At 33.3% G+C, this 14,129-nt stretch overlaps 1 protein-coding gene across 1 annotated transcript in view; it reads left to right on the top strand.

The window, feature by feature from the left end:
- The first annotated feature begins 515 nt into the window (after positions 1-515).
- The window catches only part of Cad96ca (tyrosine kinase receptor Cad96Ca), a 44,053-nt gene continuing 30,439 nt past the window's right edge, over positions 516-14,129 (top strand). The window contains exon 1 of the mRNA XM_076316510.1: positions 516-1,523. Within this exon, the coding sequence (XP_076172625.1) occupies positions 1,469-1,523 (55 nt within the window). The 5' untranslated portion in view covers positions 516-1,468. The remainder of the gene's footprint in view (positions 1,524-14,129) is intronic.

The raw sequence follows: 14,129 nt of genomic DNA, 5'->3' as shown, positions 1-14,129 counted from the left end.
CAATTAACACCGCCTTTGGTCTTTGAAATATGTAATTATTTTCTGTCTGTATACAGTGTGTATACTTTTAAGAATCTAAAGGCAAGTTAACCAATGCCGTTTTCTCAGACTCTATAGAACTGACAGTGAGTCAATGGCGTAGCCTTTCCTGTGTGTTTTAATGAATTTCTAAAACGATAACGTAGCTCTATATAAATCACTTAATTCTAAATCACCAGCATCTCAGTAGTTGTATATTTTCAGCAATCGAATCTTATTCGATTCAAATTTGCAAACGTCGTTTAAATTTTGTAACGTTGTACACGCAAAATTTGAAAACATTGACAATTAAGAACAACAAAGTAACAATGAAAAACGAAGGAAAATACGTGTACATTGATATTTAATAAGCTACATCAAACGAGGATAATTTTAAGTGAAGGTACCGCGTCGAGTACAGTGACTACGCCAATGATACACGTTCGTTCAGTTTGATCGGCATGGCTGCCGCAGCACTGTTGAACAGATCGCGTCGAGGCGCACGTAGAGTCGGTGCTACGTCCGCGAGTAGCATCGTGGCATAATCAAGGGGCACCAAATCGCGATTAGACTTCGTTCGACGATGCGTGGAATCAATACGGGTACTCGGTTCTTGACAACGCGTAGAGTGATTCGTAACGAAGCTGTCAGTTTTTCGGGCCAGTGAAAAAGCGATCGAGAAATTGATTGACAGGATCGGATCGTCCGGTGGCGGAAAGAAACGAGGGATCGTAATGAGCTTGAAAGCGATTTCGAAGCCGAGCACGGCGACGATCGAGGACGAGAAATTGAACGCGATTTTCGAAATTCACGTCAGTGACGGTTCACCAGTCGCGTTCGGTGCATTCGTAATAGGTGTTTCGCCGCGGTGTGTCGTCGCTCTAAAAACCTGTGCCGGTTAATTATCCGTCTTGAGAGAAAGTCGGCGGCTACTTCGCGTGTCCCGACCGGTTAAGAGACACGTCGCTCGGATTCCAAACTATGAAGTAAAACTTTTCAAACGGTGTTTTCGAATTGTAGGCGAGCATTCGAAATCACTCTGATTTGTCGCGGAAAGGTCTCGCGCGCGCGCGCGCGCACGCGTACGCGCACGTAGACGTGAAAATCGTTTCGAAAACTTTACTTCGAATGGGTTACGTTTCGTTGTCGGAGCCCAAGGAATGTGTTTCGCTATGATTATTCGTCGATTGGTTTTCAACTGGCTTCGGATATGAAGAATGTGAGAGATCGCCGCAAAATGAACAACAGATGTGCTCGCTACTGGATTAATGACATATGTGTTCGCATAGCAGTGTGATCGATGTGTGACAGTTCGATAGATGTCATCGCCGGAACTTACTCTCGAATTGTTGCCGATTAGGACGGTTCGACTCAAGCATATCGAACCTCGTATCAACGGATTGAATGCGGTTACATTGACATTTAATGTATCATAGACCGATGTAGCGCAATGTTTGCCAGATTGACCATCGTTATTACGGCGCTGTGCCTGTGGATCGGAGTCGGTGAGTTATTTTCTATACGTTTCAACCGTTAGACAATCAACATTTAACCTATTTATTTATTCCATTCTGTGTGTTTCAAAATGTTTGATTTCGTAATCGAAACTACTTCGATTTGATCGGAAGTCCTTTAAAAGAATTACAGTAGAATAATTCTTTATTAAAGACGTTTACCTTAGAGATCGATTCGTGTTTTTTAAAAGCGCTTTTTCCTTTCTTGGAAAGCCAACGACAATGATTTCGTGTCTAAATTCATTTAGCGGAATTTTTTATCGACCAAACCGAGAAACGATATCCTTAGGTTCGTACACATTGCGTTTGAAACAATGACAACAATTTTTTCTTCGATAAATGTCTTTGCTTCGTTAGATTGTTAATGCTTTTTATTGAAAGTGTGAACTGATAATATTCAATATTAAGGTTTCGTTTTAATCCTATTGTACAGTTTGGAGCATAACTGAAGTTTTAAAAGCTATCTTCCAAGTAGTTGGAGGTATTTAATCGTATTTGTGGTTTTTTAGCCACCGACTGGTAGCCTATACTTTCTAATATGTATATCTCGGAGAAAGCGTCGAGGAGACTTCTTCCGATTCACGCTTCGGACAAGTGCGAAACCAGACTGTAGAAACATAAATTTCATGGTAAACCGTCAGAAATAAGTACAATTCAAAGAGATGCAATAAAGAAATTATTAATATACTGGTATAATTTAAAGAAACAATCGAAAGTCACAATTGATTAATAAACAGAAAAGCTTTGGATAATACCTAGGATAATGTAAAGTTATAGTAATAGAAACGATACGCAGAGTATTGCAATTTGTAAAAGACACTGATTGTGAGAAATTAAGAGAACCAGTACATACCGACAACGATACTACTTCATAAGAAATATTCATTTCATTTAAGTAATTCTGCAGATTCTATTTTTCACGAAGTTTTAAATAGAAGTCTATGTGTACTGTTTATAAACAGTTTTCGTAGTTTACGTATGGATATAATATATATTCATTCTTGAACATTGACTTATGTTGAGCAGAATAGTTCTAATTGTCTTATATGCTCATAATTCTTTGACCAGGTAGATTGTACGCCTCGTTGCTTTCTCCTCCTTCTGTTCTTACACCGTTAAAAACTATTAAGCGATCAAAACAATGAATGAACCAACTATTAAGAATGATTGAAGCGTTTTATGCTTGCTACAGCAATGTTTTTACAAGATATTTTCGTAGGTATGTCTTTAATTATTTTGAACAATTTAGAATACAGTGCGAAGGATGATAAAATACAGACAAGTGAGAAATCATAGGAAACTTAATGATTTCGATCGTCAATTTGTACGATAGAAATATTAGGGCGCCTATTCATTGGTTTCAGTTAACGGATCTCGATTCTTCGATTTTCTTTGCGATTAGGTACAGTATTAATAACAATATTCCAAGTATTTATTCTTTACACGTATACTGTTATTTATCGTTCGATAAAACTTATTGAACGATATAAGTACCAGATTGCTCAATAAGTTTTGTCGTTTGATAAAACTTATCGAACAACTTATTATATGCATTCTAAATATACATATTTAGTGTGTTTCGTAAAATAATTAAAGAGTCTGTAGAATTAATCGAGTATCAAGATTCTAAAGATTCTACTAAATGTAAAAATAAGATTGCCATATATTTACAACCGATTTTCACGTTTACCTTGCGAGCGATTAATTCATCGAATGAATAATAGATAATTTATGGATTAATCTGCATTATGGGTAATTTAGCGACAACTTTATCATTTTTCTAATTTAATAATTACCTCGTACTTCTCTTTCTTATTCATGACTGCATATACTTTTTAGAATTATGCTTCTCTCGATGAAAACCTACACCCGAGGCCGCAATGTCGAGTTTAATCGATAAAGAAAATCTTATACGAAATCCAATGTTATTGCTTCGAGTACTGTGAAACACATGTACTTGTTTTCGTCGTCATCCAGTTACGTTGAACAATATAGTTAGGCCAGAGTTATTGTATACCTTTATCGCGTATCGCACTTACACGACATTCCTCCTATGTTGCATCGAGCCGCCGCCTTCGATACAATAGATTTCGCTTGCTCGGACGATTCCTTTCTCTTCGACGTCGATGTTGCGTAAATATGGTCGCAAAAATTACCATTAAGAGCGTCGAGCGCGCCGCTATGGTTAAATAAGATAGAAAGGAGATCGGTAACACCCGGAGCAAATTAATTTTAATGCGCTGACGTATTGTAGAATCAGAGTCTATGATTTACGAATTTAAATACAGATTTCTCAATCCCGACAATAGATACTCAGTCAACGAAGTTGAGTTCATTTGCGAACGAATTCAATGTTTCGGCGTGGTAAAGGAGAATTATTTTCTGTAGCGTGCAGGGGCCAATATCTCGAGGGCGTGTGTGTCAGCCAATACATGACTATGGATTCAATACGAGGTTATCAATTTTTGTCTTATATTTTATACATAAATTGAAATTATTAACTTTCGAATTTTCGAACACGTTGGAGAGACTTGCTTAAAGTTTGTATATCTAACTTTGAAACACTTTGCATAGTTGCATGAAATCGATAGGTACTTTAGATGCGTAAAAAGTTTTGATCGAGGTAAATTAATTCTGGTCTGAAGCAGATTAATATTTTAAAAAATCATCCAAGTGAAAATTATGAAAGTAAAAACTTTTCTATGATTTGAAAATAGTCGCGGCAGGGAACCGGTGCCCTGTGTTTCCGAATATAAATAGAAACTCGCCAAAACTCGTACCTGTGTAAAATTTTTCGCATTTATCGAATTCAATCTTTCGAGGCACTGAGGCTGAAGTGAACACTTTGTATAGTTGTATGAAATCGATAGGTACTTTAGATGCGTAAAAAGTTTTGATCGAGGTAAATTAATTCTGGTCTGAAGCAGATTAAAATTTAAAAAAATCATCCAAGTGAAAACTTTAAAAGTAAAAACTTTTCTATGATTTGAAAATAGTCTCGGCACTGAACCGGTGCCCTGTGTTTCCGAATATAAATAGAAACTCGCCGAAACTCGTGCCTGCGTAAAATTTTTCGCATTTTTCGAATTCAATCTTTCGTGGCATTGAGGTTGGAGTGATGCGAGCGAAGCCAATGTGGATTTATCTGCGAAAGAAGAGGGCCAGTTAGTCGATAGCCGATAACAGTTGCGACACAATTACGAAGATGCACGGCTGAGAGTGGCCGAAGAACGCATGGAGAAACGGAAGATCGGCTGATAAACGCAAGGAACACGCGGCGGACCAAAGAAATTTACACGTTCTAACGCGCGTTAATAGATATACCTAGGAACGTATCTGAACAGATTCTCGACGCGATTCTACGGCATCCGCGATTCGCGTTGCAACGGTGCTTTTCGTCAAAGAAAACACATATGCTCCGTTGCGGCCGAATGCATTAGCGCGTTCGCATTCTGAAGTTCGTTTTACTTCGGCCATATGTGCTTTCTCTTCGTTTATTTCGCACGATAGTGCGCCGACTCATTGTTCACTTGAACTGCACGTAGTTCGCGCAAGGGAAACGTTTGCTACTCTTTGCTTAAGACATTTTTCTCTTTCGTCCGCCGTCCTTTGGCATCATGTTCGATACAGATTCTACTCTTTTGTACATTCTCTAATCTTTTCTTCTTTTGAGTGAAAAGAATGTGATTTCATCTTTTCACGTTGTATCATAATTTTTATTAGCTACCTGTATACTTGTGTGAAGTTAGATTTTATATCGAATTACTGTCATTTTATCGTTATATTCTAACTTTTGAACTGGGAAATTTTCTATACTCTCTAGAGAGTATAGTGGGGTTCAAAATAACATTGGTGTAATGTTACTTGCAATGATTGCATTTTATTAAAACAAGATGAATAGATGTATGAATTTTCGATGGGACAAACAAATTTCGTAAAGACAAAAGTTACATTTATTCGAAAAAATCGATTTCGATCGATCGACAATGATAAAGCTAAGTAATTTAATACGAATGTGTTTCGACACGAAACAAATGCGAGACTATGTTTATATAGGTACTCTTTTTTCGTTTTCTGCGTTCCTATATTATCTCAAAGCATGTCCATTAAAAATAAAAGAAATTTATGCGAAACATTTTTGCATTGATGTAATACAATATGTGTTAGAAGACAATTTAAGAGATATTTATATTATAGATGCAAGATAAAACAATTATTAAACAGTGGTGAAGAATAACATTAAGTGAAATTTATCATTATAATTTAAAAAAAAAAAATACGAAGTATGATCTTTTCTAATCGTTTAATTCTTAGCAGAAGAAAAGAAATCATTTTATGACAATTGTAAAAAGGAATCTTCATTTTTCGTCGATGTTGAAAAAATCACTAAAAGTGATTTATCAAGTATATTATTACTCAATAATTAATTTATTATTTTATACGTTGACGATCGTAACTTTGAAATTGTTACGATGAACTGAAACTACGTTCTATCAGAAGTCAATATTTCGTATGTACGATTTGTTATGGAGCTGTAATATTTTATTATTTATTCAAGAGGAAACACATTGAAACAATTATTGTATAATAAGATCTCACTATGATAGAGTTCGATACGTGAAACTTAGTTGGAAAACAAAATACTTATTGTATTATGAAGCAATGCATAGACTTCGTTGAATTTTATGAAAGTATGACATATATACCAAGTTCGCAAATTTTCAATTTGATTGGAATTTGCTGGAACACACTGTATGAAAAATTATGGAACGTGAAGGGTTAATACTCCAAAAAAAGAATGTCAAGATGTACAGTATCGGCTAAAAGTACGAGACAGCCAAATTTATTGCATTCCATATGGCAAATAAGGAAGGATTAAATCTGTAACAATTAGCATGTGTGTGTATTTTAAATGAAAATTGAATAATTAAATCTATAAGTAAAAAAACTTGTTATAATAAAATTAATAATGTTCATTACTAAAATAATAAGCTCTTTAATATTTTAATGTTAAAACAGTTTGTTACGGCTACAATCAACGTTATTAAATTTAATAATTGTTTTATGGTAGTAACTTAGTATTACACCAAGTGTTTCATGTAGATATTACAACATAATGATCATTTAATTGATTATTTGTTGGTCCAGTTAATTGTTCCACGTGTATGGAAAGCAATTTTCACGCTATAGGGATTATTTGTACTTTCTAATATGTTTAATATTTAAAATGATCCACTTCTGTGGAAACTACGAAGACTGTCTACGAACAGTACACATAGACTTCTGTAATTACAGAAACTTATGCAGAGTTTTTTTTTTTTTTATAAAAATACTAATTTAATATATCAAGGTTTCTTTTGATTTAATGTTTGACTTTCACTGTTCTTCATTTCTAACGATTAACATCCTCCAAAATAACTTATAAATCATTTTTTAGAAAGCGAACAATAAATTGGTCGAATTTTCTGGAAATATTGAACACAGTCCTTGATATTCAGAAACTAAAGGCTAGAACGTTAATACGAGATCGGTAGCTCCTCGATAAGAAATTATTCAGACCACGAAAATAATGAAAATATGAAAAATAAAAGAACAAGTACTATTTTATGAATGCGCAACAACAGATCCTTGTTTTAAAATCATTCCTGTTTACGTACTGGGGTATTAGTTATGTTTTAAAGGAAGGTAATAGGTTCTTATATTTCCTTTAATCAAATTAAACTTTTTAGTTTTAAACATTTTTTTCACTAAACTTCCACTATTATTCATACTGAGTCACAAACGTATATATATATATATTTCTTCAAAAGCGCAACTTGCTTTCAAACTTTCTGACGACACTGTATTTCGACCGAGACACAGGCTCGATTATCGGTGAAGGTTGGATACGAGTTCTTGTTTGGTGTCTGGCGACCCGGTTATGTGGTTCGCTGTTTTAAACTGTTAATTCGTTCGGTGAGTGTTCGGCCTCCTTACTATTTTATTTCATCATGCAGCCTTGCAGAAACATTTTTCCGCTCGAATTCCTTGTGCGAAGAGAAACGCATGCGTCTTCTTTCGCGAAAGAATACAGTTGCAATTTATCAGCACGGAATACCGCATAAAAGTGCAGAAAAGCCGTGCATTCCTGGATCATCGATTAACGCGTGTCCACGTGTATTTCTTCCTCGCATTCTTTTTGTCTAACGGCTAAACGCGAACACAATAGATCGTTCTTTTTGCTCTGATTTCCAACAAGTTTCTCGAGTGCTTTCAATTTACTTGGTACAATGTAATACTAATCATCCGGATAAGTAATACCGTAATTTACAAGTAGATTTATTTTTCATAAAACTTTCAAACAATAAAGGCAACTCATTTTTATGTAAATACGGAAATAGAGATCATGTTTGGAATTTTATGAAACTAAAATTATTTAAACATTTATTTTAGAAAAATATATAGCAGTTTTAAAGATATAAGCTGCGTGTGCGTTACAAAACAAAAGTACCTCCACTCTTTATGCGATTCCAGAATCCCAATGAATTGAATGAGAAATTAAACAATTATTTATATAGGTATGATTGTGATGCAAACCAGAAGAAATGAACAATTTGTTCAATGAGCGAAATAACGTTTCATTGATTTTGTTTTAACAGTTGTCACTTTTGGAACATGAAAAGAAAACGATTTAAAAGTATCGTTTTGTCCGCAATTTCTACGAAAATTAGGCCCTAACTTTGTGCGCATAAAGTTACAAATCTATTTTTACAAAATCATGTCAATTATCTGGAAAAATGGTTTCGAGAAAAACATTTAAAATTATAAATAAATGTACCAAAATGTTTATGACACTTTCTTCTGTTTTAAAATTGTCATGTTTCTGAATGATTTAGTTACTGAGAATAATTTTAATGAGGCACAATAGTTTATAGACTATGTAATTAAGTGCTTCCGGATTCAATTACTTACTTAATTTAGTCTGATTAAAGTGAAATAATAATTGATCGGTTGTTTCATTGAATAAAATTTTGTTGTTGTTCGTGAAGTCGTTAATTATAAAAAACTGTTAATATGTTCGCGATGATACTTTATTATTTATTGTACAGGTTAAACGCTTGAAAGCTTAGTATTTTATTTATTACAAAGTAACTAAATTATTTAACTATATTAGTTTAAAAAAAAAATAATATTAAAAATAAATCTGTTTACACAGTACGTGAAAATAGCAAATAAATAGTAATTTGTCGAAACGTAATAAAAATGTGATACACCCGATATACAATACATAGCAGTGCGCGTAGAATAATCCTCCTTATGCGAGCATTCATCTCACTGAGAAAGATGTACGCTGTTGTGCAATAATTCAGGCGTCGTTCTTCTTTAGACATTATTTTCACTCACCTTTCTGTACATTTTAAGTTTACTTATTTAATACATACACTGTGTTTAATTCTTTAAACATTAATTATAACGTGACTTAATTAATTACAATATTAGTAACTAACTTATAATTTATAAATATACTTATTCCAAAGGTAAGTTGAAATTTGAACTGGAATACTTTATTATAATTCACTGCTTTTTAACTAAATAATATTTGAGTAATAAATATTGTTGCTTAGAATATTATTTAATATTGTGGAGTTTATTTAATATTGTAAATTATATGGAATATGTTTTTCTTTTCGTCGCAATAATATATTAATTAACAAAATTACTAAAAAACAATATCTTTGACGATCGACACAAAAGCCTTGAAATCTTTTCACTGTCTTGAGCGGAACTTAATGTGGCTATATGCATCTTGTAACATTATACTTAGGAGCAAGTATAGGTTTCATGGTTTTACCATGTGGTGGAGTTAAAATTTCACGAACTTTTTCAAACGCTTCGAAATGATAATAAATCTCATTTATCAATTTAAGTATCATACTTTTAATGCATCAAACACTTTCTTTCGTGATAATATTAATATATATGTATATATTATAAATTTATAAAAAATTAACTTTTTTGCTGAATAAATCAAATCAATAGTATTTTTTGTTTGTCAATATTTTAAATTAATTCAAAGATATCGGCTTTACAACTATAATTTTAATATTCATTATTGTAATAAACAATTTTCGATTAAGTAAACAATGTTTTTGATCTAAACGGTCATCCTCGGACGTCACAAATTGAAATAATCTATTCAAAAAACAATATATGATTTTTAACTATATATTGACAAATAAATTTAGTAATGACAATATCGGGTTGAGTCATAAGTAATTGCCATTTTTTCGTATCAACTTTATTTCTCTTTTAAATGAGTTATAAAACAACTTAATTTATAACGTATTCTCTGTTACTACAATAAATATAACTTTTTCCCATTTATTCGGTAATTTGTCAATTCTTAATGGAAAAAAATGAGCTTTTTTGGAGGTGATTCTTATCTTATGTAGTTCAGCATTTTCATGCAAAAGCGCGGCGTCTTTACAATTGACAAGTGCTGGTCGTTTCTTTTATAAGTTTTCTAGAACTTTGGTCAATTGTTCAATGTATAGCGCAGCTGTAATTGTCTTATTATGTTTTAGTAACTTGTGAATTATTCCTTTTCAATTCCACCATATTCAAAGAAGAATCTTCTTTCCATGAAGAGTGATTTTGACTTCTGGCTCAGATTGTTGATTTTCATCTACTAATTATCTTTTCTGAACGATATTTTCATATCTGATCAATTTTTTATCTCCGATATACACTTGATCAAAAAATGATTCATTTTTGTTCATAGACAAAAGCGAAGTGACACCCGCTATTCTATTTGCTTTGTTTTTCTCCGTCAAATTGCGCGGAGCTCATACTTATTGACTTTTGTGGATTTTTCGCGTTTCGATAAATGTTGAATTGGAATGTTTTCATTTTATCCGCTAATTTTCTAGTTCAGTGTGGATTTTGTTCCACTAGAACCTTCCATACTTTGTCATCGATATCCGTTGATCGTTCCGGCTTAGGTTCATCTTGGAAACTGGTATTTCCAGAACGAAACTTAGCAAACCAATCCCATACTCTACGTTCTGCTACTGCACCTTCATCGATAACATCACATTTTTTATGCCGTAACTATCGCATTATTACCATTCTGGAACTTCCACAACATTATGAATCGGATGTTCTCTTTTGACTTTTTCATTTCAGTTGCATAAAAAATTCTACTAGCACTTAATCTGTGCTTGTTAACTTGTTTTTAGATATTTGAACCCTCTAAATAAGATAAGCACGTTGGCGAACAGGAACTGCTGTTCACTCGGAATTCCCCAAAAACTACAAGATTCATACCTGAACTGACTATTATTATATAAGTAGGCGATACCCAGTAGAATTTAATTAATGATGTACATATAAATCCTAAGTATATGAAATTTTCTAAAATATCTTTTCTTCGGGAAAAGAAGGACATTATATAATTTTTTTTTTATACATTATTTAACCAATCATTGTTAGATAAATGTAAAATTACACGAATCAAAACTATTATGCGAAAAAATGTAAGGTTGCAAATTATCTGATCTGCGATACTACCACGAGATTACAAGAGATCATTTACATAACGAATAAAAAATTGTTTATGAACTCGATGAATATTAAAATTGTGTTTAGAAGATTGATACCTTTGAGTCAATTCTTTTGCTTAATGTATAATATCACAAATGATATTGAACCAATCGTTGGAAAAGAAAAAAATATTTAAACGTTAAGGAATCTAACATTGAACTTCGTTGTTCTAGAAATATGCCATCATAAATGTTTCAAAAAGTGCTTACAAGTATCATCCAATTGTCGTATAGTTCGTATTATCAATTTATCTTTTACTGTTCTGCAGTGTCGCAATGTGTCTTGAAAGGTGAGCTAAAATATTCGGAAAAAAAGGAAGGGGTCCCTGAAGAGCGTTGATTTTTTAAAGTTTCGTAGTTCGTCTCGAAACCGATTTTTCGTGCGTGTCGCCGTGCATGAAAGTGAAGCGTCATGCTAAAGAATATTTAAGAACCGACGATGACCTCACCGAAGTGAAAGTTCTCCGGTTCGGTTCTCTGCAGTCGTTAAACGAGCAAAAGGTAAAACGAAAAAAAGGTGCGCGGCTCCTTTCGAATTCCCATGGGCCCTGACATGTCCGCTTCCGGAAACGAACATGTTCTTCCTTGACGTTACGACCTTGGGCGATACCACGAATTCGATCCTTTCAAAATATCAGGTTTTAATTAACCGATCTTTACTCTCCGTCGTCGAGCAAGATTCACATGGCAACGAAATTGTTCGACGACGCCATTACGATGCTCATTTTCATCACGATTATAACGAAATGATATTAAATTACAACACGATACTTGGTTTCGATGTTCGGTTGACTTTCTCTTGAGAATCTAGTTTTTTTTTTATGTAAATTTGAGTTTATGGTGTTCGTATTGGAAGTAATTTTTAAGCGATGTAAAATTTTGTATCCTAGCCAATGTATATGACAATTTTCTGTCGCAACAGTATATTTAACTTTATTCCATTTCTGTAATATTTTTATCCAGTTTTAAAAATAGCTTTCAATTTTGCAAGAATCTAAGATTCTTTAATCTGCATTACTATTACTAATTTAACACCTTAACTTTCATTGATATCACCAGTTTCTGCGTTACTATTTTTGATTCATCATCAGTAATAGAATTATTACACTTCCATAACCAAAATTTTACAGAGTTTAACGTTGATATTACGGTTAATTAAATTGGTCCTGATAAGTGAAATTGCTCTTTTTATTTTCAGATTATACAATTTGTTTACGATCTTATCCAGGGATACCTCCCGGTGAAATTTAATGTAGGTACGAGAAACCATCGCTGGGGCACTTTTGCAGTGCTGAAGCGAGCGAAGGAAATCGAATGGTTCACTTTCAGATCCTGTTGCTTCTCGCGTTACTTATTTACCGATGTAGCCGTTCTCCATGAGTCATTCGTCGAAAAGCTCCACCTGTAGTCACTGTAATAGAAGTTCATAAATTATTAGACAAAATAACCTTTTATTCTGATTCTGATCTTAAGATTTTTGAAGTTAACTCTCTGAAGTACAGTATTAACAAAGTTCGTTTAATTCGTTCTTAATGTATTTATAATTGTGCACATTTAAAATGGTCAAAAAACTGTGCAAACGAAAATGAAAAATCTAACAAAATGCGAATGTTGTGTAAAGGTCAGAATAATTTCTTCATAAATGTTGTATTTATGAGCAACTAAGAGTTATCTATTTTGATCCAAAGATGCTTGCTCAAGAATGATTTGCAGTACTTTCCCTGTAATGCAAATGACAATCCAAAAATAACAATTTATACTTTTATTCCAAGTGCAATAACTTCAAAAAATCTAATGGTCTAATTTCTTAAGTCGCCTTTAGTTTCAAAGAGCAAAACTTCAATTTTGATAGTAATTTCTTTCGTCGTCAATTAATTGTCGAGAAAGAGTATATACTTTCCCTTCTTGTCTTTTCTTCGAGTCGATAACTATCATTATCAAATCCATGTTAGAAAAAGTTGTGAACACAACTATCCTTTTTAAATATGAAACCAGGATACAATGAACAGAGATTTCGAACTGTATACGGTCTTCTCGCTAAATAGTTGAGCGTGTTAATGTACCCTGGCCTCGAAACTACTTGTTTGTACAACCACAAATGCACTGGAGTCATCGTCAATCAGTTTGTGCATTCAACCGCATTCTACCAATCGGAAGTCTATACATTTGTGGTAGTACTTCATATTTATTTGAAGTCAGGGTACATGCACATGAATGTAAGCGTGGTTTGAGCGTCACTTGAGCCTGGTGTCTTTTGAGCGCTAGTGGGAATCAAGCTTAAGACATACCGCAGGCTGCTGTCTAAGGCATAAATCAGAGAGTTAAGAGCCCTTGACTTTCTACCCATTAGCGACAGCTTCGGTTCATCTTGCAACTAAAACGATTGATAAACATAACTGTCCACCGTTCACTTTGATACATTACCAAAAAGAATATCAATTTCCCCATCACTTGCACCTGAGAAAGAAATTTATTTGTCAACAATGAGAATAATCTCTTCGTCCAAAATTTCCTTGAATTCCTAGAAAGTATTAGTGACTCTTAATCTTCGAGAAACAGTTACTTCGTATTTTCAGTCCTCTGCTTATCAATTATATACCGCATTATCAACAAAAAGAATTAAATTAGTTGAGTTGTTGCAAGAATAGAATAAAGTGATCAAATTAAATATGACTCGTAATTTCTGTTATGCAATTTCCTAAGAAAAGCTAGAGTTTTAAGAAATTGAAGCTAATTGGGATTGAAGTTCCAAACTTTCAAATTAGAGATTCAAGAAACACTTAATTTGTTACAGAGCTTCAAGTTTTTTTTTCATTACTAACATTACGCTATATAATTGTACAACAAAATGATGATCAAACTTATATTGTTTTGCACTAGTATCAGGTCAGTCCATAAGTTCTTGCGCGCTCATATGTTATTATTTGCATTATAAATTTATACTGTTTAAATTACGTGTTAATTTACTCTCTTTACTTATTTCGTTTAGTTAATCGAGTCTGTTGAATGTAACAAG

The sequence above is a fragment of the Ptiloglossa arizonensis genome, chromosome 7 (genome assembly GCF_051014685.1).
Source record: "Ptiloglossa arizonensis isolate GNS036 chromosome 7, iyPtiAriz1_principal, whole genome shotgun sequence".
NCBI lineage: Eukaryota > Metazoa > Arthropoda > Insecta > Hymenoptera > Colletidae > Ptiloglossa > Ptiloglossa arizonensis.
The sequence above is the reverse complement of the archived record's forward strand: the minus strand, read 5'-3'. Positions and strand labels throughout refer to the sequence as shown.